At 43.0% G+C, this 26,528-nt stretch overlaps 3 protein-coding genes across 4 annotated transcripts in view; all 3 read left to right on the top strand.

Moving 5' to 3' along the window:
* Nucleotides 1–7,965, top strand: part of LOC137287105 (uncharacterized) — a 54,306-nt gene extending 46,341 nt beyond the window's left edge. Inside the window, exon 6 of the mRNA XM_067819241.1 lies at nt 7,645–7,965. Within this exon, the coding sequence (XP_067675342.1) occupies nt 7,645–7,891 (247 nt within the window). The 3' untranslated portion in view covers nt 7,892–7,965. The remainder of the gene's footprint in view (nt 1–7,644) is intronic.
* Nucleotides 7,966–8,789: 824 nt separating this feature from the next.
* On the top strand, nt 8,790–15,268 carry LOC137287673 (uncharacterized). Of its 2 annotated transcripts, XM_067820062.1 has the most exons (7): nt 8,790–9,613; nt 9,990–10,289; nt 10,923–11,279; nt 11,679–11,768; nt 12,561–12,641; nt 12,938–13,034; nt 13,484–15,268. In XM_067820062.1, the coding sequence occupies exons 1-7, from the start codon at nt 9,556–9,558 to the stop codon at nt 14,568–14,570; spliced, it is 2,070 nt and encodes a 689-aa protein (XP_067676163.1). In that variant the 5' UTR covers nt 8,790–9,555; the 3' UTR covers nt 14,571–15,268. The 2 variants fall into 2 exon arrangements, with proteins under 2 accessions (XP_067676163.1, XP_067676164.1); XM_067820063.1 differs by lacking the exon at nt 12,561–12,641 and having other exon boundaries at nt 8,823–9,613.
* Nucleotides 15,269–18,509: 3,241 nt separating this feature from the next.
* On the top strand, nt 18,510–26,528 carry LOC137288038 (uncharacterized). Its single transcript, XM_067820397.1, has 7 exons — nt 18,510–18,585; nt 20,156–20,434; nt 20,695–21,042; nt 23,629–23,715; nt 24,119–24,178; nt 25,405–25,504; nt 25,638–26,528. The coding sequence occupies exons 1-7, from the start codon at nt 18,510–18,512 to the stop codon at nt 25,753–25,755; spliced, it is 1,068 nt and encodes a 355-aa protein (XP_067676498.1). The 3' UTR covers nt 25,756–26,528.

Genomic DNA, 26,528 nt, shown 5'->3' with positions numbered 1-26,528 from the left:
GTAGTCGCACTCTTCCTCTACTTGTGAGTACTACCATCGTCATTGTAGTCGCACTCTTCCTCTACTTGTGAGTACTACCATCGTCATTGTAGTCGCACTCTTCCTCTACATGTGAGTACTACCATCGTCATTGTAGTCGGAGTCTTACTCTACTTGTGAGTACTACCATCGTCATTGTAGTCGCAGTCTTCCTCTACTTGTGAGTACTACCATCGTCATTGTAGTCGCAGTCTTACTGTACATGTGAGTACTACCATCGTCATTGTAGTCGCAGTCTTCCTCTACTTGTGAGAATTACCATCGTCATTGTAGTCGCACTCTTCCTCTACTTGTGAGTGCTACCATCGTCATTGTAGTCGCACTCTTCCTCTACTTGTGAGTACTACCATCGTCATTGTAGTCGCACTCTTCCTCTACATGTGAGTACTACCATCGTCATTGTAGTCGGAGTCTTCCTCTACTTGTGAGTACTACCATCGTCATTGTAGTCGCAGTCTTCCTCTACTTGTGAGTACTACCATCGTCATTGTAGTCGCAGTCTTACTGTACATGTGAGTACTACCATCGTCATTGTAGTCGCAGTCTTCCTCTACTTGTGAGAATTACCATCGTCATTGTAGTCGCACTCTTCCTCTACTTGTGAGTGCTACCATCGTCATTGTAGTCGCAGTCTTCCTCTACTTGTGAGTACTACCATCGTCATTGTAGTCGCACTCTTCCTCTACTTGTGAGTACTACCATCGTCATTGTAGTCGCACTCTTCCTCTTCTTGTGAGTACTACCATCGTCATTGCAGTCGCACTCTTCCTCTACTTGTGAGTACTACCATCGTCATTGTAGTCGCACTGTTCCTCTACTTGTGAGTACTACCATCGTCATTGTAGTCGCACTCTTCCTCTACTTGTGAGTACTACCATCGTCATTGTAGTCGCACTCTTCCTCTACTTGTGAGTACTACCATCGTCATTGTAGTCGTAGTCTTCCTCTACTTGTGAGTACTACGATCGTCATTGTAGTCGCACTGTTCCTCTACTTGTGAGTACTACCTTCGTCATTGTAGTTGTTGTCTTCCTCTACTTGTGAGTACTACCATCGTCATTGTAGTCGGAGTCTCCCTCTACTTGTGAGTACTACCATCGTCATTGTAGTCGTAGTCTTCCTCTACTTGTGAGTATTACCATCGTCATTGTAGTCGTAGTCTTACTCTACTTGTGAGTACTACCATCGTCATTGTAGTTGCAGTCTTCCTCTACTTGTGAGTACTACCATCGTCATTGTAGTTGCAGTCTTCCTCTACTTGTGAGTACTACCATCGTCAATAGTCTTCCTCTACTTGTGAGTACTACCATCGTCATTGTAGTTGCAGTCTTCCTCTACTTGTGAGTACTACCATCGTCATTGTAGTCGCACTCTTCCTCTACTTGTGAGTACTACCATTGTCATTGTAGTCGCACTCTTCCTCTACTTGTGAGTACTACCATCGTCATTGTAGTTGCACTCTTCCTCTACATGTGAGTACTACCATCGTCATTGTAGTCGCACTCTTCCTCTACTTGTGAGTACTACCATCGTCATTGTAGTCGCACTCTTCCTCTACTTGTGAGTACTACCATCGTCATTGTAGTCGCACTCTTCCTCTACATGTGAGTACTACCATCGTCATTGTAGTCGGAGTCTTACTCTACTTGTGAGTACTACCATCGTCATTGTAGTTGCAGTCTTCCTCTACTTGTGAGTACTACCATCGTCATTGTAGTCGCAGTCTTACTGTACATGTGAGTACTACCATCGTCATTGTAGTCGCAGTCTTCCTCTACTTGTGAGTACTACCATCGTCATTGTAGTCGCACTCTTCCTCTACTTGTGAGTACTACCATCGTCATTGTAGTCGCACTCTTCCTTTACATGTGAGTACTACCATCGTCATTGTAGTCGCAGTCTTCCTCTACTTGTGAGTACTACCATCGTCATTGTAGTTGCAGTTTTCCTCTACTTGTGAGTCCTACCATCGTCATTGTAGTCGCACTCTTCCTCTACTTGTGAGTACGACCATCGTCATTGTAGTCGCACTCTTCCTCTACTTGTGAGTGCTACCATCGTCATTGTAGTCGCACTCTTCCTCTACTTGTGAGTACTACCATCGTCATTGTAGTCGCACTCTTCCTCTACTTGTGAGTACTACCATCGTCATTGTAGTCGCAGTCTTCCTCTACTTGTGAGTACTACCATAGTCATTGTAGTCGCAGTCTTCCTCTACTTGTGAGTACTACCATCGTCATTGCAGTCGCACTCTTCCTCTACTTGTGAGTACTACCATCGTCATTGTAGTCGCACTCTTCCTCTACTTGTGAGTACTACCATCGTCATTGTAGTCGCACTCTTCCTCTACTTGTGAGTACTACCATCGTCATTGTAGTCGCACTCTTCCTCTACTTGTGAGTACTACCATCGTCATTGTAGTCGTAGTCTTCCTCTACTTGTGAGTACTACGATCGTCATTGTAGTCGCACTGTTCCTCTACTTGTGAGTACTACCTTCGTCATTGTAGTTGTTGTCTTCCTCTACTTGTGAGTACTACCATCGTCATTGTAGTCGGAGTTTCCCTCTACTTGTGAGTACTACCATCGTCATTGTAGTCGTAGTCTTCCTCTACTTGTGAGTATTACCATCGTCATTGTAGTCGTAGTCTTACTCTACTTGTGAGTACTACCATCGTCATTGTAGTGGTAGTCTTCCTCTACTTGTGAGTACTACCATCGTCATTGTAGTTGCAGTCTTCCTCTACTTGTGAGTACTACCATCGTCAATAGTCTTCCTCTACTTGTGAGTACTACCATCGTCATTGTAGTTGCAGTCTTCCTCTACTTGTGAGTACTACCATCGTCATTGTAGTCGCACTCTTCCTCTACTTGTGAGTACTACCATTGTCATTGTAGTCGCACTCTTCCTCTACTTGTGAGTGCTACCATCGTCATTGTAGTTGCACTCTTCCTCTACATGTGAGTACTACCATCGTCATTGTAGTCGCACTCTTCCTCTACTTGTGAGTACTACCATCGTCATTGTAGTCGCACTCTTCCTCTACTTGTGAGTACTACCATCGTCATTGTAGTCGCACTCTTCCTCTACATGTGAGTACTACCATCGTCATTGTAGTCGGAGTCTTACTCTACTTGTGAGTACTACCATCGTCATTGTAGTCGCAGTCTTCCTCTACTTGTGAGTACTACCATCGTCATTGTAGTCGCAGTCTTACTGTACATGTGAGTACTACCATCGTCATTGTAGTCGCAGTCTTCCTCTACTTGTGAGAATTACCATCGTCATTGTAGTCGCACTCTTCCTCTACTTGTGAGTGCTACCATCGTCATTGTAGTCGCACTCTTCCTCTACTTGTGAGTACTACCATCGTCATTGTAGTCGCACTCTTCCTCTACATGTGAGTACTACCATCGTCATTGTAGTCGGAGTCTTCCTCTACTTGTGAGTACTACCATCGTCATTGTAGTCGCAGTCTTCCTCTACTTGTGAGTACTACCATCGTCATTGTAGTCGCAGTCTTACTGTACATGTGAGTACTACCATCGTCATTGTAGTCGCAGTCTTCCTCTACTTGTGAGAATTACCATCGTCATTGTAGTCGCACTCTTCCTCTACTTGTGAGTGCTACCATCGTCATTGTAGTCGCAGTCTTCCTCTACTTGTGAGTACTACCATCGTCATTGTAGTCGCACTCTTCCTCTACTTGTGAGTACTACCATCGTCATTGTAGTCGCACTCTTCCTCTTCTTGTGAGTACTACCATCGTCATTGCAGTCGCACTCTTCCTCTACTTGTGAGTACTACCATCGTCATTGTAGTCGCACTGTTCCTCTACTTGTGAGTACTACCATCGTCATTGTAGTCGCACTCTTCCTCTACTTGTGAGTACTACCATCGTCATTGTAGTCGCACTCTTCCTCTACTTGTGAGTACTACCATCGTCATTGTAGTCGTAGTCTTCCTCTACTTGTGAGTACTACGATCGTCATTGTAGTCGCACTGTTCCTCTACTTGTGAGTACTACCTTCGTCATTGTAGTTGTTGTCTTCCTCTACTTGTGAGTACTACCATCGTCATTGTAGTCGGAGTCTCCCTCTACTTGTGAGTACTACCATCGTCATTGTAGTCGTAGTCTTCCTCTACTTGTGAGTATTACCATCGTCATTGTAGTCGTAGTCTTACTCTACTTGTGAGTACTACCATCGTCATTGTAGTGGTAGTCTTCCTCTACTTGTGAGTACTACCATCGTCATTGTAGTTGCAGTCTTCCTCTACTTGTGAGTACTACCATCGTCAATAGTCTTCCTCTACTTGTGAGTACTACCATCGTCATTGTAGTTGCAGTCTTCCTCTACTTGTGAGTACTACCATCGTCATTGTAGTCGCACTCTTCCTCTACTTGTGAGTACTACCATTGTCATTGTAGTCGCACTCTTCCTCTACTTGTGAGTACTACCATCGTCATTGTAGTTGCACTCTTCCTCTACATGTGAGTACTACCATCGTCATTGTAGTCGCACTCTTCCTCTACTTGTGAGTACTACCATCGTCATTGTAGTCGCACTCTTCCTCTACTTGTGAGTACTACCATCGTCATTGTAGTCGCACTCTTCCTCTACATGTGAGTACTACCATCGTCATTGTAGTCGGAGTCTTACTCTACTTGTGAGTACTACCATCGTCATTGTAGTTGCAGTCTTCCTCTACTTGTGAGTACTACCATCGTCATTGTAGTCGCAGTCTTACTGTACATGTGAGTACTACCATCGTCATTGTAGTCGCAGTCTTCCTCTACTTGTGAGAATTACCATCGTCATTGTAGTCGCACTCTTCCTCTACTTGTGAGTACTACCATCGTCATTGTAGTCGCAGTCTTCCTCTACTTGTGAGTACTACCATCGTCATTGTAGTTGCAGTCTTCCTCTACTTGTGAGTACTACCATCGTCATTGTAGTCGCAGTCTTCCTCTACTTGTGAGTACTACCATCGTCATTGTAGTCGCACTCTTCCTCTTCTTGTGAGTACTACCATCGTCATTGTAGTCGGAGTCTTCCTCTACTTGTGAGTACTACCATCGTCATTGTAGTCGCACTCTTCCTCTACTTGTGTGTACTACCATCGTCATTGTAGTCGCACTCTTCCTCTACTTGTGAGTATTGCCATCGTCATTGTAGTCGCACTCTTCCTCTACTTGTGAGTACTACCATAGTCATTGTAGTTGCAGTCTTCCTCTACTTGTGAGTACTACCATCGTCATTGTAGTCGCACTCTTCCTCTACTTGTGTGTACTACCATCGTCATTGTAGTCGCACTCTTCCTCTACTTGTGAGTACTACCATCGTCATTGTAGTCGCACTCTCTCTCTACTTGTGAGTACTACCATCGTCATTGTAGTCGTAGTGTTACTCTACTTGTGAGTACTAAAATCGTCATTGTAGTCGCACTCTTCCTCTACTTGTGAGTATTGCCATCGTCATTGTAGTCGCACTCTTCCTCTACATGTGAGTACTACTATCGTCATTGTAGTCGGAGGGTTTCTCTACTTGTGAGTACTACCATCGTCATTGTAGTCGCACTGTTCCTCTACTTGTGAGTACTACCATCGTCATTGTAGTCGCACTCTTCCTCTACTTGTGAGTACTACCATCGTCATTGTAGTCGCACTGTTCCTCTACTTGTGAGTACTACCATCGTCATTGTAGTCGCACTGTTCCTCTACTTGTGAGTACTACCATCGTCATTGTAGTCGCACTCTTCCTCTACTTGTGAGTACTACCATCGTCATTGTAGTCGCACTCTTCCTCTACTTGTGAGTACTACCATCGTCATTGTAGTCGCACTCTTCCTCTACTTGTGAGTACTACCATCGTCATTGTAGTTGCACTCTTCCTCTACATGTGAGTACTACCATCGTCATTGTAGTCGCACTCTTCCTCTACTTGTGAGTACTACCATCGTCATTGTAGTCGCACTCTTCCTCTACTTGTGAGTACTACCATCGTCATTGTAGTCGCACTCTTCCTTTACATGTGAGTACTACCATCGTCATTGTAGTCGCAGTCTTTCTCTACTTGTGAGTACTACCATCGTCATTGTAGTTGCAGTTTTCCTCTACTTGTGAGTCCTACCATCGTCATTGTAGTCGCACTCTTCCTCTACTTGTGAGTGCTACCATCGTCATTGTAGTCGCAGTCTTCCTCTTCTTCTGAGTACTACCAATGTCATTGTAGTCGCAGTCTTCCTCTACTTGTGAGTACTACCATCGTCATTGTAGTCGCAGTTTTCCTCTACTTCTGAGTACTACCAATGTCATTGTAGTCGCACTGTTCCTCTACTTGTGAGTACTACCATCGTCATTGTAGTCGCACTCTTCCTCTACTTGTGAGTACTACCATCGTCATTGTAGTCGCACTCTTCCTCTACTTGTGAGTACTACCATCGTCATTGTAGTCGTAGTCTTCCTCTACTGGTGAGTACTACCATCGTCATTGTAGTCGCACTGTTCCTCTACTTGTGAGTACTACCTTCGTCATTGTAGTTGTTGTCTTCCTCTACTTGTGAGTACTACCATCGTCATTGTAGTCGGAGTCTCCCTCTACTTGTGAGTACTACCATCGTCATTGTAGTTGCAGTCTTCCTCTACTTGTGAGTACTACCATCGTCAATAGTCTTCCTCTACTTGTGAGTACTACCATCGTCATTGTAGTTGCAGTCTTCCTCACTTGTGAGTACTGCCACCGTCATTGTAGTCGTAGTCTTCCTCTACTTGTGAGTACTACCATCGTCATTGTAGTGGTAGTCTTCCTCTACTTGTGAGTACTACCATCGTCATTGTAGTTGCAGTCTTCCTCTACTTGTGAGTACTACCATCGTCATTGTAGTTGCAGTCTTCCTCTACTTGTGAGTACTACCATCGTCAATAGTCTTCCTCTACTTGTGAGTACTACCATCGTCATTGTAGTTGCAGTCTTCCTCACTTGTGAGTACTGCCACCGTCATTGTAGTCGTAGTCTTCCTCTACTTGTGAGTACTACCATCGTCATTGTAGTCGCACTCTTCCTCACTTGTGAGTACTGCCACCGTCATTGTAGTCGTAGTCTTCCTCTACTTGTGAGTACTACCATCGTCATTGTAGTCGCACTCTTCCTCTACTTGTGAGTACTACCATCGTCATTGTAGTCGGAGTCTCCCTCTACTTGTGAGTACTCTCATCGTCATTGTAGTTGCAGTCTTCCTCTACTTGTGAGTACTACCATCGTCATTGTAGTCGGAGTCTTCCTCTACTTGTGAGTACTGCCACCGTCATTGTAGTCGTAGTCTTCCTCTACTTGTGAGTACTACCATCGTCATTGTAGTCGCACTCTTCCTCTACTTGTGAGTACTACCATCGTCATTGTAGTCGGAGTCTCCCTCTACTTGTGAGTACTACCATCGTCATTGTAGTCGCAGTCTTACTCTACTTGTGATTACTATTAGGTGTTATGTGTAGTTACTGTTCCATAAGAAATCAAAATATAGAAGCTTATTCTTAATATTAATCTGTCGGGAGATCAATTATTTGGTTTTCCTCTGATGTTACACGGTATTTGATTTACATTTCAGCAAAGTCGTGAAACGTTTGAGGAGTTCAGCTTCACCAGATCAGGCAAACGAGGAGCCCACCTGCATAGATGACCACGTGATCCCGTGTCGAGCAGTGTCGAGCAGTGATGTGGCAGATACAACAAGCACCCCGCGTATCTACTGTGGACTGAGTCCTTACTCAAACCTGGATCACGAGTACGGGAGTCTGCACGTGTATAGTGTTGTAGGTTGTGAGACACCAGTGAGAGCTGTGGACAATGTGTGACTGAGAACGAATATCAGCAATATTGTAGTAACACAGCGTAATTTGGTTGTAATAAACACTTTTTCGTATCCGAATGAATTATCGCATCAACACCGGTAACACGTGAGACAGAGAGCTGATAATGCGCATGATAACTAGCGCATCCTTCTCTTGCTTAAAACACGCTCAGTCACTGGACATGTCACAGGTTGTTACCACCTTTAGTGTCAGTGTCGTCAGTATCCCAGGAGGGGCATGTCTACTTTCTAAATCCTCAATTTTACATCTGTAGCATTGTCTTGAAGTGACGTGAAATCACTGGCTGGGAAACACGAGCCTTTACGTTTAACAGCAACTTGTAGTTACCCGCAATGGCAACCAGAGCCTAGTTATCGAAGCGGCCTTTGGAGTTGTAACCGGGTATCAATAACTCTTTCAAAGGTTAGGTTCTTCCGTAGCAGCTGCAGCAGTACACACCGCCCACCATGCCACACGTCATTGAACAACTGGCCGGTCCATGTCGACTGATGTTATATCTACACAAGCGACACTACATACACACATATATAGCAGCAAAGTTCTCTGCCGTTAAATGTTTAAGCTGAAACAACGACCTGTGACTGGTGAAGCGTGATTGGTGTCTCGGTCGTCTGTCTGTCTTGTCGGACGCGTTCTGTCACAACCTGATTCCCACGCCCATCGCTACTGTTTACCTTGACGACGGACAGATTATAACGCTGTCATCTCCATTTACCTCGCTATAACGTATAGTGGCTCTAAACTTACATTTGTGTTCAGATCTATACGGAACAAAGAACCTCTTGTCGTACACACACGGCTCGGAGGGTATGTGCCAAACATTTATATCATATGGCGTTACCCTTTTTCATAATAACCGCGTTATAATGGGGTACAATTCACACATTAACATTCTTCCCCGTGGCTGGTGACCAGTTGTTGTTGTTCACCTGCCTGATGTTGCGGGGGACACAACAGACGTCCATGTTTCGGAAATCCGAGTCTGAAATATTTCTTTCTTTTATCCATTTCTTCCGTCATTACAGATTCTACCAACGATCCCGATATAAGAATAACAAACATCATATTGATCGGTAATCATGCCACTCAGACTGGCTATTCTCGTATGTGTGCAGGAAACCTGACTGTTGACAGTACATGAGTGGCGTGTACATACTTCTGTCTTACAGGCGAGATCTATATACCTAGATCAACAAGAACTGTGGCAGTCAGGACGTAGGACCGGGTAGAAAGACACTTGTGAATAGATCAATACATGATGGTTAATCCTGGACGATGAACCTGCAGAGGCCGTGGTCGGTAAACCCGGTTATTGACGGGTTCCTGGGTCAGGTCTCCTCACACAGATTCCAGCTGATATGTCACGGTGTCAGTGAAGCGTGACACAGAAACAGCTCGCTGTGACAAACACAACGGTGAAGGTTGGACGTCCATCACAGCCCCGTGAGACACACGAGGGGAGGGAGATTGTAGTGATGTCTGTTTTGCGGGCAGCCTGACAATCTAGTACCCATCCAGTGGGCAGCAGTAACGACAGTATACTCCATGAACTACGACTAGATTCACCATGGTGCACAGCGAGCAGAGCTGACCCTGGCTCACCTGTGGTGTTCACTGTAGGCTGGAAGGGGTGCCTCTCCTGAACAATGTGGGACACCTGCTTCAGTCTGGCAGTCCTTGGATGGCTGCTACATGCGTCCCACGGTGAGTTGATAGATAGATAGATAGATAGATAGATAGATAGATAGATAGATAGGCAGGCAGGCAGGCATACATACATACATACATACATACATACATACATACATACATACATACATACATACACATTTTAGTATCAGATGAAAGTAATGAAAGATAAGTACTTAATAAGTAGAATACATACATACATACATACATACATACATACATACATACATACATACATACATACATACATACATACATACATACATACATACATACACACACATTTTAGTATCAGATGAAAGTAATGAAAGATAAGTACTTGAGATGAAGTCCACACGAGAACATTTCTCCTCCGCCTTGAGATCTTATTGATATTTATGTTTACATTCAGGTCAGACCCTCCGTACTGTGCAAACGTGTACCAACTCTACTTCGGAATCGCTGAAGTTGACATGTGAGACAAGGGAGATAATCCATGTGGTCAGTGTGCAGTACCAGAACATGACGGGAAGTTGTGAGTCTCCAACTTATGGCGGCTGTGTGTTTCTCCAAGAGACCCAGGCTGACAGTCTGTACACAGAGTGTAACGGTGTGGCTAGGTGTGACATGGAGGTGCACAAGTTCTGGATAGACACAATCTGTGGAGATACAACAAACTACAAAACCGTCATAACTTACGAATGTATATCCGGTATGTAACGTAACAACAAAGTTAGCATTGCCCACGTCTGTGGAAGCAATATTTGGAAAATATGATGTACACCACCCCGCACACATTAGCACTAACCTTATATGTCACCTACACGTGTTTGTCTCTATATCTGCGGCAGCTTCTCCACCTCACATGTTTTGATGAGGAAATCTACCTTGGCTAGTTGTCTGAACCATAGGTTTTGTCCACCGGGAAGAGAGGGACGCTACCTCTGAACCACTGGTCTACAGTAACCCATGCATGCCATAAGAGGTGACTAAAGGGATCAGAGGTTCAGGCTCGTTCACTTGTTTGACACATGTCGTCGTTGTCGTCTCGTACCAATCGCGTAGATGCACATGCTCTTGATCACTGTATTGTCTGGTCCAGAGTTGATTGCTTACAAACCGCCGCCATACAGCAGGAACAATTTTGAGTGCTACGTTTAACAATCAGCCTGAACAAGTGTCGTCAGCACGGTACTGGATTCATCATCCTGAATTCATTATCTTTTAGTTGAAGTTTCTTAGTGACTTTCAGAAACATAACAGGCAAAACGTGCAGCTTGGGCTGTTTCCAGCAGCAGGAAGGTTGATGTTTCTACAACATATTAATGCAGACGTTGTTTTCCAGACAACCCCATTGATGTCTGCGACAATGTGACACAACTCTCCAGACAGAATATCAACAGACTCTATCTGGCCTCGCCCAATTATCCACTTCTGAACATCGCATCTTCTGGCACGTGCTCATGTGATGTTACTGGTCATAACATGAGCGTGACTGTCCTTGAATACTTCTTCCTGCCGGTGGAGGGTGTGAGAGCCAATCTGACTGTGACCGGAGACACTTCCACTTGGGAGTCTTTTACAGCGGGGATGTTGGGGTACAACAGTTTAGTCATGAATAACACAGACAGTCTGAGGGTAGTCTTTGACGCAATCCCAACTTCAGCAATGAAAAAGGAAATTATGTGGCTGAAAGTGGAAGGTAAGACTTTATTCCCAACATGTAAATCTTTTATAGTCACCAGCAAAAAGACAGGACGTTGTGTGGTTCAAGATAGAAGGTAATAAATCATAAATACATTAACGCAAAAATGTTACTATGCATAAGATATAAGCGCATAGAATATAGTTTAAAATAACACTAAATAATACTTCCTTTCCAATATGTAAATTTTCTATTGGCCATTTTGATTAACACACCACTCTCAGACAGAGACATTGTAATGGTATCCGTGTGGTACACCTTGAATACTGACTAGACGATTTTGAGGTATTATCAGAAAACGAATGTTATACATATATGTGCAGTGATGTGTATGTTGTTTGATATATACACCATGAGGCCTTCTTGCTTTCTGAGGGAACACATTGTTCTGTTTAGGTTCATCAGCAATACAAGTAGCATGTAATGGAAGTCCACCCCCGCCCTCCATCCTACCTGCTACCACACACCCGACAACCAACGACACAGGTCGGTATTGCCACGGATCTCTTGTAAGGTATATCCAGGGTACATAGATTTATGTAGATCTCTTCAACAAGTTAAACATGTTTACTTTGAATTAGTTGTAGTTCAGTTCTTTCACGTTTCTGTCGTAAACATTCGTTTCATTACCACAGTTACTGCATCTTTCCGTGCATGTGTATTTTGTTGTTATTCAGTTATGTGGCAAATAGTTCACGAAACTAAAATCCCCAGACACCTATCTTTAGTAACATACATCGCACTACACCATGTAGATGATACTTGTATCAAAGGACAAAAGTGACTTGCATGCATATATAACTCTACTTTTGTCTATTTTCATTTTCTCTTCCGAGTGTGCAGGGCTGATTATTACCATGTGAGGAGAGTAACTATTTGGTCTTGCATATCTCTGTCTATATATGACTGGCTTAACACTGCCGAGAAATGTACTGTTTACACGATAATCTCTGACACACACACACTGGGCCTATGTGTTCATCTAGGAAATCACATTCATTACCTATTCTGGTACATCTGGTTTGAAGATATCACCCTGGTACGCGATAGGCCTTCAGGTGAAGACAGGCAGAGGGAGGGTGGGGGGATGTCACTTTTGTATCTGAGACTGTATGCTGTTAGTAAGTAAGTGGAATCTGTGTGACAATCTAAACGTTAGGACAGCAGATGTAAAAAACGATACGCAGACACATGGGTCGACAGAAAGGAGACGGATAGTCGAGGGTGGCAGTAGTTATAGTTGTTTTTCACCCCAGAATGTTGGTGTTTCTGCCCCAGGTTTTTTCCCCTCTCTCACCACTTCTAACACCACTGTAGCTGTAGCTAGTACCTCGCCGGGCGGAACACAGAAACAACCAGGTGACTAGCCACAGTTTGTGTTTATATTTTTGTTTGCTGCACACTACTTCCATTGCAATGCTTACTGCTTGTCAGTAGTGGTGTTATATAATCAAATATATTAATTTTAATGAAATTTTGGTTCATTTGTTTTTGTATCCTAAATTACGGATGTATATATTTCCATACGGAAGTCTGTTTTACATGTGGTCCCCACATTTGTGTTGAATGAGGGCGCGCTCCACTACAGAACATATATCTGGCTAACCCCATTGTATGATGATTCATCTACCTAACCTGTGACACTTCTGTCCCAGGCGGTCACAGTAATACAGTTGCTGTTGTTACTGGGTGCGTGTTTGCTGTCATTGTCATCGCTGCTCTCATCGCCATCGTTATCTTCATTATGCTGAGGTAAGGTGAATCCACTCTTACGCCATCAATACACACTGACTTTCCCAGGTCATCAAATACAACACAAGGTATACTGTGATTAGAAAACCCTCGCTCTGTAAAGTCTATTCTCTACTGTGTGTTACGTCGAGTTCCATCACATATGTGAACCCACCCACGTGAGAGGGCTTATCTACGTCGGATAACTTGTGCCCAATCCTTTTCTTAATGAATAAAATATCTTTAAATCAATCAAACCCACCCTTCCAGCCTAGGGGGTTTAATATTTTCTCCTAATAGCCACTCAAAGTACAAGGTGCCTCAATCTGAGAGTGTGGATGACTGCAATTTTGTCCCCAACCATCTCCGTTTGTTAACTGATGTTTAAACACACCATTAAACAATTAAACACACCATTAAACAATTATATCGCCCAGTGTTTGTAGACTGTGCATGTATACATATTGCAGAAGGAAGAGACTGAAATCCTATCTCAGGTCAACAGAGAAGGCAAGCAATGGACGTAAAGAAGCGGAAGCCCATGAGATGCCGCGCTATGTGACAGACGTACCTTACTGTACCACCGCTGACCAGATACGTCGACCACCCAGTGCTGAGTATGCTGAACTGCACGCTCAGGGAGCAATCAACGTTGACAAAGTCAAGGTCACTGTGACCAATTCAGATGGAAGAGATCAAAGTTCACTAAACGGTACTCCAGGATCTGTTGTACCATACACTTCCAGACGACTGGAGGAGCTATACGCTAAAGTTATTCCTAAGAAGTTCAGGTCAACGAAGAACCGAGATGAAGTGAAAGATAAATCAGTTAGAGACGGGTCGGTGAGAGACGAAACAATGAGAGACAACTCAGAGAGAGAAAGTGTCCATGTTTATGACAGTAACACGGAGGAGCAAGTCACATCCCAGGGACCAGTCAGTAAAGGTGAAAGACATGTCAGTGAACCTGACTACCAGGAAATAGGTGAGGTGTCTAAACATACAACTCACCTATCAGCTGTAGAGAATGTCCCCGTGTTCCTTCCTCATCCCCCATCATCCCTTCCACCTTGTGATCAACACCGTTCTGTCCCTGACACATCGGAGGGAGCCAACAGGCATGTAAAGGAACTGAAGTCCGGTCAGAGAACGAGGAAGAAGAACAAGAGAGAACGAAGCAAATCAACAGACAATGGCGTGTCTTCCAAGGACAAGAAAAAGAATAAACGTAAAGAAAAGATTCCCACATCAGAGAAAGAGAAATCCAAGATTCAGAATGGAGAAAATGATACGCCTTCTGTTTCTAAAGAGAGCTCTGTGGATCCTGTATTAACGTCCCGGGAGACAGAGTCCTGTGATAAGGACAATGTGATGGTGGACAATGACCTGTACGAGGGAGGTCCAGCCGACGGTCAACACACGGAGAGTTCCGGTGATCAGCGTCCACAGGGTCAGCACTATGAGGACGTCAGGAGTGGCGCACTCTCCGCAATGACGCATGTTAACATTGACATGAATCCTGGTCGACCTCCTCCCTATGAAGAAGTGACGGTTTGAAATCCACCTAAGCCGAGAAGGGCAACAATGCCCCAGTCATATGAAGCTACTCAAAGGGTGAGCGAGGTGACGTAACGTATCAAGTTGTAAATCCTAAGCAAAATACTTGTTTACTTGTTCTGTCCGGGAACAACATAGTATGTGTATTAACGTTGACAGGTAAGACTGAACGATATCGAAATGAGATTTCATGGCATAAATACCATGCCCTTGTATTTTTCTGCTGGTGTTTATAACCCGTTTAAGTCACCCTGGACGACAGACGTGGGACCATATCCGACTCGGAGTGACTACCGAGGCGTGCATGTATCTGTACACATGCGTATGATATTTAAAACCCGTCTACAGTAACATGTAAAACGACACCATTGTGGACGAAACTTTCAGAGGACAAGGATGTGTAAAGATATATCATCAGTGGACAACAACTATCCACACAAACAGAGTCGACTTGGTATGAAAGAAAAAGACTTGTTTGATAAAATGGTAAAATATATCGCCCTGGAGTGGATTTGAAACAGTATTACACCAAGTCCTGCTTGGAACATACTTGTTAGTTTCCCGCCACTGATAGATCAAACATGCTGTCAACAGAGTATTTGTTAATCATCATCTACCCATGTGTCTGTGCGATGTCATTCCGATGTCTTTCAGTGTATGTCTTCCATATCTTATTAAACTAACACCACACCCATAAACTGTAGTGCTGTCCGTGTTCTTTGAAAATTGTGTGTACATCAAGTTATGGGGTCGTTTATGAAATGTGCAAGGATGCAGGAGGCAATTCGTCGGCTTATGTGTTGTAGGTTTCAGCAGCTTCAGGTATACGATGTTTACACAATGGTTTAACTATCGATAACTATAGAGGATTTCAACATTCTATTAATTACACATTCAAGTATGCAAGACCCTCATAAAGAACCACGTTTCATTATTAACAAAAGGCAGGGGAAATATCAGAGTGATTGTTTCCACAGCTCACTGGATGCGCAGCTGAGCACTAATTGATCGTAAGTCTTGCGTTTGCAGATATACATGTAAACAGGTCTATAGCAACTGACAGGATTTTTTTTCAGTCTGATCAGTACGTTCATAAAAGATTGGACGCGAGATCACAGTCACCTTAATGACTGGTTAGGATAGCGAGTAAACCGAACTGAGGTCCAGGTGGAAACTCCAAGTGAAGTATTCACGCGGACCCACCTACACAAAACAATGTACGTGTTCGACAGAATCACTAAAATGGGTGTTTAAGCTGGTCACTGCAAGCTGGCGTTTTCTATATAGACAGACACTAGATAGGTTCAGCTGCCTCCCTAGTATGATTCCACTGGGCACGTAGGTGCAGAAGTAAATTGCGTGCGTGCGTGCGTGCGTGCGTGCGTGCGTGCGTGCGTGCGTGCGTGCGTGCGTGCGTGCGTGCGTGCGTGCGTGCGTGCGTGCGTGCGTGCGTGCGTGCGGCTCAAAGTGTTTCTTCTGTTGGAAGGTCATTGTTTGTCTTCCCTAATGGGTACTATGTTGTCCCTAGTCGCAATATCACCGGAACATTGCTGCAAGAAACTGGAGACATTGAAATGTGTGTTATTAAACCTTAGGAAGTTGCAGCATCATATACACCATTAAAACGTACGGGATATTGGATTTAGATGATTGATAAAATGCAAAAGATGAAGCCAAGGAGGAAACGGGCGAGGAAGAGAAATTAAGGGAAAATGTGACAATTCATTCCATTCCTTTGGAGATATTACGTTTTCTCATATGCACTGGCTTTGGCTAGTGGTATGCTCGCAAAATGGAATATCCCCCACTTTTGATGGTACATAAAGACAACACAACGAATAATAATAGTCAGTATATATATAGCACATTCATCGATGCCCAGTGCATGTTCAGCACAGCACAGCACAGCAACAGCACAAACAATTCAGACAGATTGTCAGTCGTGAAAGGCAGATTTAAACAGATAGGTGTTAAAGTGAAGATTGATCAAAAGTTGGACTCTGTCTAAGATGTAAGAGGAGATTTTTCCATTTCGGTGCTTCATGACAAGCGGATGATTTCGGTGCTTCATGACAAGCGGATGATTTCGGTGCTTCATGACAAGCGGATGATTTCAGAAAGCTTGTTTTCCGATCGAACTGGTTTGTACTCTGTGATCACATCATGCAGACTCTGTGAAACATCTTCACTTTAGTACAGTTAGATTGTTTGCTGCTTAAAGCCGCACTCAACAATATTCTACCAATATGGCGTCGGTGTGTAAACAATCGAGTTTGGACCATACAATCCCTGTCCATATATCTCAGTGATGCGATACCACCACTCCTTTCACTCTTGCACCCACTGGAATAGTTTGCTTTTTGTTTGTGTGTTTCAAATGTTATTGATGTTAGTACTCCTGCTGACTCACGGTTTCACGCAAACACTCCCACAGAGAGGTGTCGGCAAGGCAATTGTGTTATTGATGGTGTGATGCATGATGAACCTAATGGCGGCTGACAGCATGTTATTGCTGCCAGGGAACCTGACTCCACCTGTACCCTTGAAGCCTCATGCTCTGTATTTACACAAACATAACTTCTGGTTAATGGTAATCTGTCTTTGGTTGATGGGAGATTCAACATAAAGATTAAAATACACCCTTTTCCACATGTCGAGGAAAATTTATGTCAGCCTGGTTTAGTGTTTCCAAGAAACAGTACATGGTGACAAGGGTGTAACCGCATGTCGGACTTATAAATGAGCCCTATATTATGAAGAAGGTGTGGTTTTGTTCGGTCCCAGTCTCCAGATCCTACCTCGGTCACGTCCAGTCTGTGTTGTGCTCGTGGATGAGAATGGAAATCACGACTGACCATGCATGAAATATGACGGATATATATTATCTTCAAATATGTTTCTGAATATAACAATAGTTTCTCACACACGCATAAAGGATGGAAGTGGTAGTCCAGACAGATAGATACTATCAGTCTGTAAAGCAAGACTAGAACTGATGATCGTCGGTATGAAAGTTTGTTGATGAATGTTGATGAATGTTAACTGAAGCCTTAGTCTGATTTAACGTGGAACAATCTTCCTGCAATAGTACATCATGGCTGCTAGGGAGGAATATCCAAAGTGATTCGAGTCAAACATGTTTACAACTTTCAGGTTAAACGTGTAAGGGCGGGTATGAAACTGACAAACCTAAACAAATAATGGCGGCGAACCCATAAACATAGGTTCCTGGCGTGTCCAAGGCCCGCAAACTCTGCACATGAATTGTGGATAGAGTGGTTAGAGGGTGGATGCACTCGATGGAGAGCAGACGTAGAGGGTAGTGTGGTTGGATAGTTTGGAGAGATACTAGATAGATGATGGTGTAGAGGGCAGGAGATAGTTTGTGGTAAAGCAGAGTCACAGGGTATAGAGTAGATGAAGACCCTATAGTTTGAGGTCGAGGATGCCGGAGATACGCGGGGTCACGCCGCATGGACTCCGACACAGCATGCACCTCTAGTACCAAGTGTTACCATGGGGACCGGTCGGTTACAGTGTTCGTACATTAGCTGGCTGGGTGTGTGTCTCGTACCAAGGGTGAGGGTGGTTGTTTCACAACAATACTACTGCTATACTCTCACACCTGCCCCAAATTGTATAGACATCATACAACATATAAATATCTTATGTTAATTATCTTTAACCCTCTATTTTCCTAGACAGCACGACATAATTAATATACTCACGATAATGGTCTTATAATCACATACATCAAGCACGTTTAGACATGTTCCACTGGCAGAGCAAGTCTGACTTCAAACATCTCTGTGCAATAGGAAACAATGATTGTAGATGTTAAGGTGGATTAGAGAGCAGACACTGGAGATTCATACCATCACTGACAACACTGGGTAGATGTTAAAGGATCAGGCCAACATCTGATCTCTGTTACTGGTGATGCTGCATATTACTGGTGTGAAGATGCCGGCCTCACTGTGTCACTTGATGCTGGTCATGCTGGCCTTGCATAGAGGTGAGTCAGTCTGTCTTGGAGCAGGTGCATTTCGTCATAGCATGGTCGTCGTAGTTATCCATCCATTGGGTCGCATCTCCGTGGCAACCTAGTCACACGATAGAACGTTGTCACAAGAGATATATGTTTCGCATATTTAAAAGATACTTTCAAACTACTGAATCGGTTTTTTTACATTAAGTCAACGCCTGAATAAAATACAATCTGCGTGCAAAAGAAATTAGAGTGAAGCCAAGAAAAACTGTGTGAAACCAATTCACAGTATAATCTATAAGGAAACTAGGTTTAAAGAGCGCCACTAATTACAGCACGGTACTGACAATGGGTGAACAGACAGGGCAATGGCGGTGGTATGCAGCAGCGTTCAAAGCTATGGCGTCCATGATAGTTATATCTTCTTGGCAGCTACACTGGTCACGGTCACAGAACTCTTCTGTATACCCAGGTCAATATACGATGTATACACATGGATGTATTGTGACGTGATGCAATCACGCCCACTTACGTAGTCTAAAATGCTTTCTGGAAGGTCAGTATAGCTTATACCTGGTACTGATACATTCCCGGAAACTAATTCTTGAAACTCAACAAAAGCCACATAATGTAACTACAATATTTATCAGAAAAGGTTTGCAAACATGTGCAAGAATGTGGTTGACTTGACTTTGAAACTCCCAGAATGAAAATGACAAAAAGGACGCACTCGATCGTTCAGTATCCTGTGTTGCCTCCTCGCATGTCCATGGCATACGTGCACCTTGTTCTCATGCTCCTTATCAGGCTCATACAGAGAGCTTGCGGAACTGCATTCTATTCCTCTATTAGACCTCTGCGGAGTCCTGAAAGATGCACTGGTGCTGGGTGACGTGTGTACACACCTCGAGCAAGTTCAACCCAGACATATTCAACTGGATTTAGCGAGTGCAGGCCCCCGCTGCGGGTTAGACAATCGATAAACTAAGTCCTGGTTTACAACATAGCAGGTAAATGTGCATCATAGAGATGATCGAACATCAAACACATCAATCAATAATCCTATTTTAACGATCAATTAATTGTCCATATCTGCAATGTGAGTAGGAGGCATATACGCAAGCTTTCCATTGACGTGCACTTGTTGGCTTTTATTAAATCGCCAAAGGCCCAGTTGGTGTGCCGGAAGTATACAAAATTAGGTCGTGAGCGCTATCAAACTGTTGATAAAGATGACAGCAAATGCACTTCAGAAGATGAGAGCGAAATTCAAACGTCTTTCATCCAAAATGTCACTGTCTGTTGTTTATCTTGGTAAGGATAATTTTAAAAACGAGTGAAAATATTTTCCTGAAGAAACACATAAAAATCCATTCATACACGGTAATGTGTTAGCCAATCAGATCGCCGAAATTAGTGAAGTCAAGACTTGATGACCCAATTTTGTATACTTCCGGCACTGAAACTCGGTCTTTGACGATTTAGTTTCGACATGGGAATTAAAACTTGAGAATACATATTGCAAGCTCGTTAAGGCTGCCGGTTTATAAACCATTAGTGTGATGCCAATGCGTCTTCACAGACGTTTTCATAAAAGGTCAAGGTCGCAATTCGAGTTCCTGTCTGAGTAACACCCGCAAGGAAGTGAACCTAACATGTGACAGGTCACAGAGGATCCACGTGATCAGCAAGTTCTACCAGAAGGCTACAAGCACCTGTGAAGAAGCTCCAGCCAGCTGTACCTACACGGAGGACGCCCCAGCCACCACGTGTAACGGGGTGTGGCAGTGTCGGGAGGAGGTCTCGATGTTCTGGATAAACCAGACATGTGGGAGTAGCACTGCACTAGCGACTGTTGTCTACGAATGTATCGCAGGTACGTCACTGTGTTCCGTGTGAATACATTTACACATGGCATGCACATAGCAACTCACATGACATACACATGACATACACATGACATACTACCAACCACATGATGAACACAACATGATGTCCTTTGTTTACATGCTTCACGTGTGCCCAACTATGTCGGGCCCGATTCTCTTGCTATCAATCACTGATTTGTCTATTCAAACACCACCTATAGAAAGTTGGTGGGTTTTATCTTTAATTTCCTGGATGCTGGTATTTCAGAAACACCCATCAACATCTGCAACTTCACAACCGTGTCGCATGACAATAATCTATATCTTGCCTCCCCAACCTATCCACGTGGTTCCGGGGACATGAAAACCAACGGCACCTGCGTGTGCGACATCACAGGAACGGTGATGAAAGTCGACATCCTGGAGGTCGTCTTCCGAGACACGGGTCACGGAATAAGAGGCAGACTTGTTGTGATCGGAGACACGGCGGCCTGGACGACAGACAACCTCGTCCCTGTCGTCTACAACAAAGAAATCATCAGTGATACAGAAAACATCAAGATTGCTTTCAACGACCTTGGGCAGATCAGCCAGGACATGTGGTTGAAAGTTTCAGGTGACTGTACCCTCAGTGTCATGCAAATATTCTCACCTTTTTCGTCACAACAACCATCACTATCATAATCCATCACCATTATCATCGCCATTGTCATCACTGAGAAGAAAACTGATTTACTTGTTTTGTCAGGGGTTCATTGCCACAACGATCACCATAATCATCATCATCATCATCACTATCATCATTCTCTCCACAACATCATCATCTTCAACTCTATCAGAACCATCTTTACCACTATCATTATCACCACCACCATCATCATAATCATCATTATCACTATCATAATAACATTATCATCAACATTATCATCATCATCATAATCATCATCATCATCACATAATCATACAATTATAGTAGCATAGGTCTTCAACAATCCACACCTGCAACAAAAAGGTGACTGTGCTTGTAAGACGTGAACTAACGGGATCAGGTGGTCATCCTCGCTGACACGTCATCGGTTTCCATATGCGCAGAACGATGCTCATGCTGTTGTTCACGGTTATTTACAGACCGCCGAGATATAGCTGGAATGTTGCTGGGTGCGGTGTAAAACTGAACTCACTCACTCACACTTAGAATTATAGTATGCTTATACCATATAGTAAAATATACTATGCCAAAAGAGAAACGCATAGGGATTTGTATTTTTCAAAATCTGTTAATTACCTATTGTGTTCAAACAATCGTGAACATGTGCAGCACATGTGTTGATAACATGATTTTACACTATTGCACAGGTAAAAAGTCGATTTTACCTGAAAATGTTGACTTGGATGAGACTTCTTACAAGGATACAACAGAAGCCACTTTCCATTTGAAATTGTGCAGGAAAGAACCATCACTGTCTGGCAATAAAAAAATCCAGATTACTTTCTGAAATTGGCACTCGTTTTGGAGGAGTTTTAAGGTCAAATCATTATGTCACGTCTTGCTTCTGCGACACGGAACATCGCCATTGAAAGAATGCATGTTGGAGATTACCAATCTTCTGTTGCCAGACGTCTGAATGTTAGTCTGAGCAAGACATCATGGCTTGCAGCTCGTTGCAACCAAACAGGTATAACAAATGACCGTCGAGACAGACCTCGAGTTACCACTGCAGCCCAAGATTGGTACATCCGGGTACTTACAGTTAAGTGCTCGTGCTGGTATGGGTGAGAGCACAGCAGCCAGGGTGCCTGGACTTCAGAGGATATCCGGTCAAAATGTACGGAACAGGGTGAAATAGATTGATCTGAGAGCCAGGAAACCCGAAATCGGCGGCGTGCTACGTCGTCACCATCGCGCTCATCGTCTCCGTTATCTAATTATATCCACTTGGTTGTATAGACTTTACCGTCTTCTAAACTGGTGTAGAATTTCATGCACTAAAGTCCATTTGTGGACGAGTTAAAATGTTTGAAAATACAACATTTTTGCAACAGATTTCCCGTCTATGCACTTCGTTTTTGGATAGTATACGTTGTATATCCACAGAACTTTTGTTGTCCATAACAACTAACCTCATCATTTACGCGATCACCTTACCACCATTGTTACCATACAGAGTCCTGGCATCTGTACAGACGAGTATGTTCAGTCCTGCGTCACTGAACGTCTCTGTTATGATGTTCGGGCGATAAGAGGGGCGTTCAAAATGTATTCAGCTGAACTATATTCTCGACATCCAGTGTTTGAAATGCTTCCATTTTATTTTGAAGGAATCATTAGCAAAGCCATATCCAACAATTCACCTATGTGAGTAAAGTGGTTAACGAGATAATAGTTTTCACAACACATTGTGGTATAATATTTCTTTCAAAACACGCGTACTGTCATTTGGTAAAGCTTTGATTACCGTATGGCTTCAGATAATATCAGATAAAATATGTTCAATACTGTATTGGATAATTTACCGTCTCAATCAACAATCAAAGACTTGGATTGCTAGACTTATACTCCTCAAAAAATGAATAAAAAGAACTTGACATAGGAACAATTTGAATTTTAGGAAAATATTTTACACAAACCAATCCATGCTGAATCCCAGCATGTGCAGAAATACATGCATTCTACATGAAAGACAGGGTAATCATGAACGTGTGTATCACCCGATCTGAAGTGTGTGACTGTGGGCTTTAAAAAGGTGAGGCTAGAACACAGCATAACATAGTTTGCATGAGGATGACAGATAATATGTAGAAAAATAAACATAAACCCAAATTTGTATCATTTTGTGGATGAGCCTGACTACTACCGGTTCGGCTGAGTTTTCATTTCCTGGTAGAAAGGCATCAATATTGTGTTTTATTACTTTGAAACAAAATAAACAGTTCACTAGTTCACGACTGCAAGCGATTTGATTTTAAAACAGTTACATGCCTGTTACATATATCACAATCGTTTTCTGTTCGGGTCAAAACTACACGGATGATTCAGAACCACGATGATAGTTTGTTAAGTAACTTTTCTAATTTGGAGACAAGTTTGTGATTTGTCGGTATCATTTTGACTTATTCAGACTATCCCGATCTCGAACATAATTATTAAAGTAAACAACATGAGATCATTTAACTACATTTGATATTTCTGCATTTCATCCAGGGTCTTCCAGTATGACAGCAACCTGTTACCATAGTGATGGCAACATAACGGTACCGTCCTTCACCACGCTGTCCCCGGATCGGACTGGTCAGTAGATGGCAGTTTATGCCTCTGGGGTACTAGACTGTATACAAGGACATACGTTTGATGATTTCATATTCTTATGACACATTGTCAGACATTATATGTAGATAACGACTCATTTCAAAGTTGTGCAGAGTTGCGGCCCTGAGATATGGCAGAACTCTGGTTTCGGATTCAAGGTTCGTCCTGGTTATGGTTAATGGTTTGTTAGTCACTAGTCAAGCTCGGGGGTTTGATAAATATGGGTAAAGGCATGAGACCAGCAACAGTTTTAGCTGCACAGTGTAAGTTGATTTTCATTAATGTAACAGCTTACTCCATATGCTGTCAGAGTATTGCAGTAGTTTTGATGATGTAGCTTTACGCGCATCATTGATAACTCTCTCACACAATATATATTTGACAGCAAGCAACGCTACGCCATCAGCTAACATGACAGTCCCAAGTAAGGAGCCACTGACACATGGTAAGATTAACTACCAACTTCAGATGTTTGATAGGCATTTAACAATTGGTAGGGTAATACAAGACACTTGGTATGGATGTGCAACGTGTATATTATTAGCACACGACGTTTTTGAGCTAATGATTGCCGCCTCATCAGGGGCAATTCACACCCTTCAGATCACCTGATGAATGGCCAGAGAGCAAAATAATATATAGAAAATAATGCTTGATAGTGTCAATGCTGCCACAGTGTTAACAAAGTTTACTGTTTTCAACATTTAACTTGTTCAGATATGAATTGACAATATATATATTTATTTGTTTTCTAATTCGGATACTTGCGCAATTTTCCATTTATATGTACCCTGCCCTGCCACAGAATAAATATTCTATAAGGTTATGTCGCTTTTACTTGTAGCCAATGTTACTGTCAGGGATACACAGATTTGTGTCACTGGTGTTATTGTCAAGGATACACAGACAGATGTATGTTCACGATGTTATTGTCAAGGATATGTGACCAATGTTATTGTCAAGGATACACAGACAGATGTATGTTCACGATGTTATTGTCAAGGATATGTGACCAATGTTATTGTCAAGGTTACACAGACAGATGTATGTTCACGATGTTATTGTCAAGGATATGTGACCAATGTTATTGTCAAGGATACACAGACAGATGTATGTTCACGATGTTATTGTCAAGGATATGTGACCAATGTTATTGTCAAGGTTACACAGACAGATGTATGTTCACAATGTTATTGTCAAGGATATGTGACCAATGTTATTGTCAAGGATACACAGACAGATGTATGTTCACGATGTTATTGTCAAGGATACACAGACAGATGTATGTTCACGATGTTATTGTCAAGGATACACAGACAGATGTATGTTCACGATGTTATTGTCAAGGATATATGACCAATGTTATTGTCAAGGTTACACAATCAGATTTATGTGGCCAATGTTATTGTCAGGGATACATAGTCAGATTCATGTGGCCATTGGAGCACGGAGCTTCCCACTTCTATTTTGGACTGGGAGAAAACAAGTTACATGTAGGTCACTAATTTAATCACGGGTGTGTGTGTGTGTGCGTGCGTGGGCGCGTGCATGACGTCCGTATATGTTGTTAACACATTGTCAGGAACCACATGTCATATGGATAGATATACGTCTGAAGACGGACTTCACTTATTGTTGCCATAATTAATGTTAATTCCTTGTTTCATGAAGGAGGCTTCCAGAGGGCGATTGTCGTCATCACGGTATGTGCCGCAGTCGGTGCAGTACTTGTCGTCACAGTCATCATGGCTGTAGCAGTCATCGTATTCAGGTGAGCGCCTAGAAGGAAATGGGAAATGCTTTTGAGTAATGTTAGTTTTACTTATGGTGGTATCATTTAAGCATGATGGTAACGACATGTCCTGTATTCAATACACTGTAATCACACGCTAATTGCCTTTCAGGAAGAAGACCAGGGCATCTGGGAAACAGTACGCTATTGAAGTGAAAGAATCCAATGAAGAAATGAAAGAAGTGGAGGACTGTGACATGCCGACCTTCATCATGGATACGCTCATGTAGCGTATCCATTGTCGTCATGGATGCATGAGGGAACAAAATACACTGAGGAGACATCGTGTTCATAGATCCACACGTGGTACCATACTTCGCCTTGGCTTCAGTTGTGGCACTTGACACGTCATGAACGCACTGGTATCTCAGCATTGCTTAGTACGTTCTATGCCAGCGTATTGCCCTGTGTCGTGTTATCACATTATATTTACCGAGTATCGCGGGGATATAGGATCTAGTAGTGGTAATCTACGTCTGTTTTCTGTCCTGTTTTCCTGTTTTTCTGACATGTTTTTCTTTTGAACACGTGTTTAATTCTTTCCTATATGTTTTCACAGCACTGTAGATCTGTAAACAGCACTGTAGATCTGTAAACAGCACTGTATCCTCGGAATGAGTGCCTTCATTGAGGAGCATATTGTTTATATACTGACAAGTTGCCCATATATACTGACAAGTTGCCTGTATAGACTCACAAGTTGCCTGTATATACTCATGAAGACACTTGCTAATATCCACAGAATGTTGTATGTTCATAATATGAACCATCAGTTGCCATTTTCTCTGATTGGCTTTAGACTGTGTTCGGGATGTTACCATGTGACAATACATAGTGTTTGTTTGTTGGTGAACGCTACGCTCTACAATAAACCATTAAAGGAATTTATAACATTATAAACATCGCCCAGCACTGACCATCTGATCCAGTCCAGTAACTCTCACTAAAGTCATGTGTTGTCCCCTGGTGTAGAAGCCTGACATCTGTATGAATGGCAGTGACA

Source organism: Haliotis asinina, chromosome 6 (genome assembly GCF_037392515.1).
Source record: "Haliotis asinina isolate JCU_RB_2024 chromosome 6, JCU_Hal_asi_v2, whole genome shotgun sequence".
Lineage (NCBI taxonomy): Eukaryota > Metazoa > Mollusca > Gastropoda > Lepetellida > Haliotidae > Haliotis > Haliotis asinina.
This window is presented reverse-complemented; position numbering and strand designations above follow the sequence as displayed.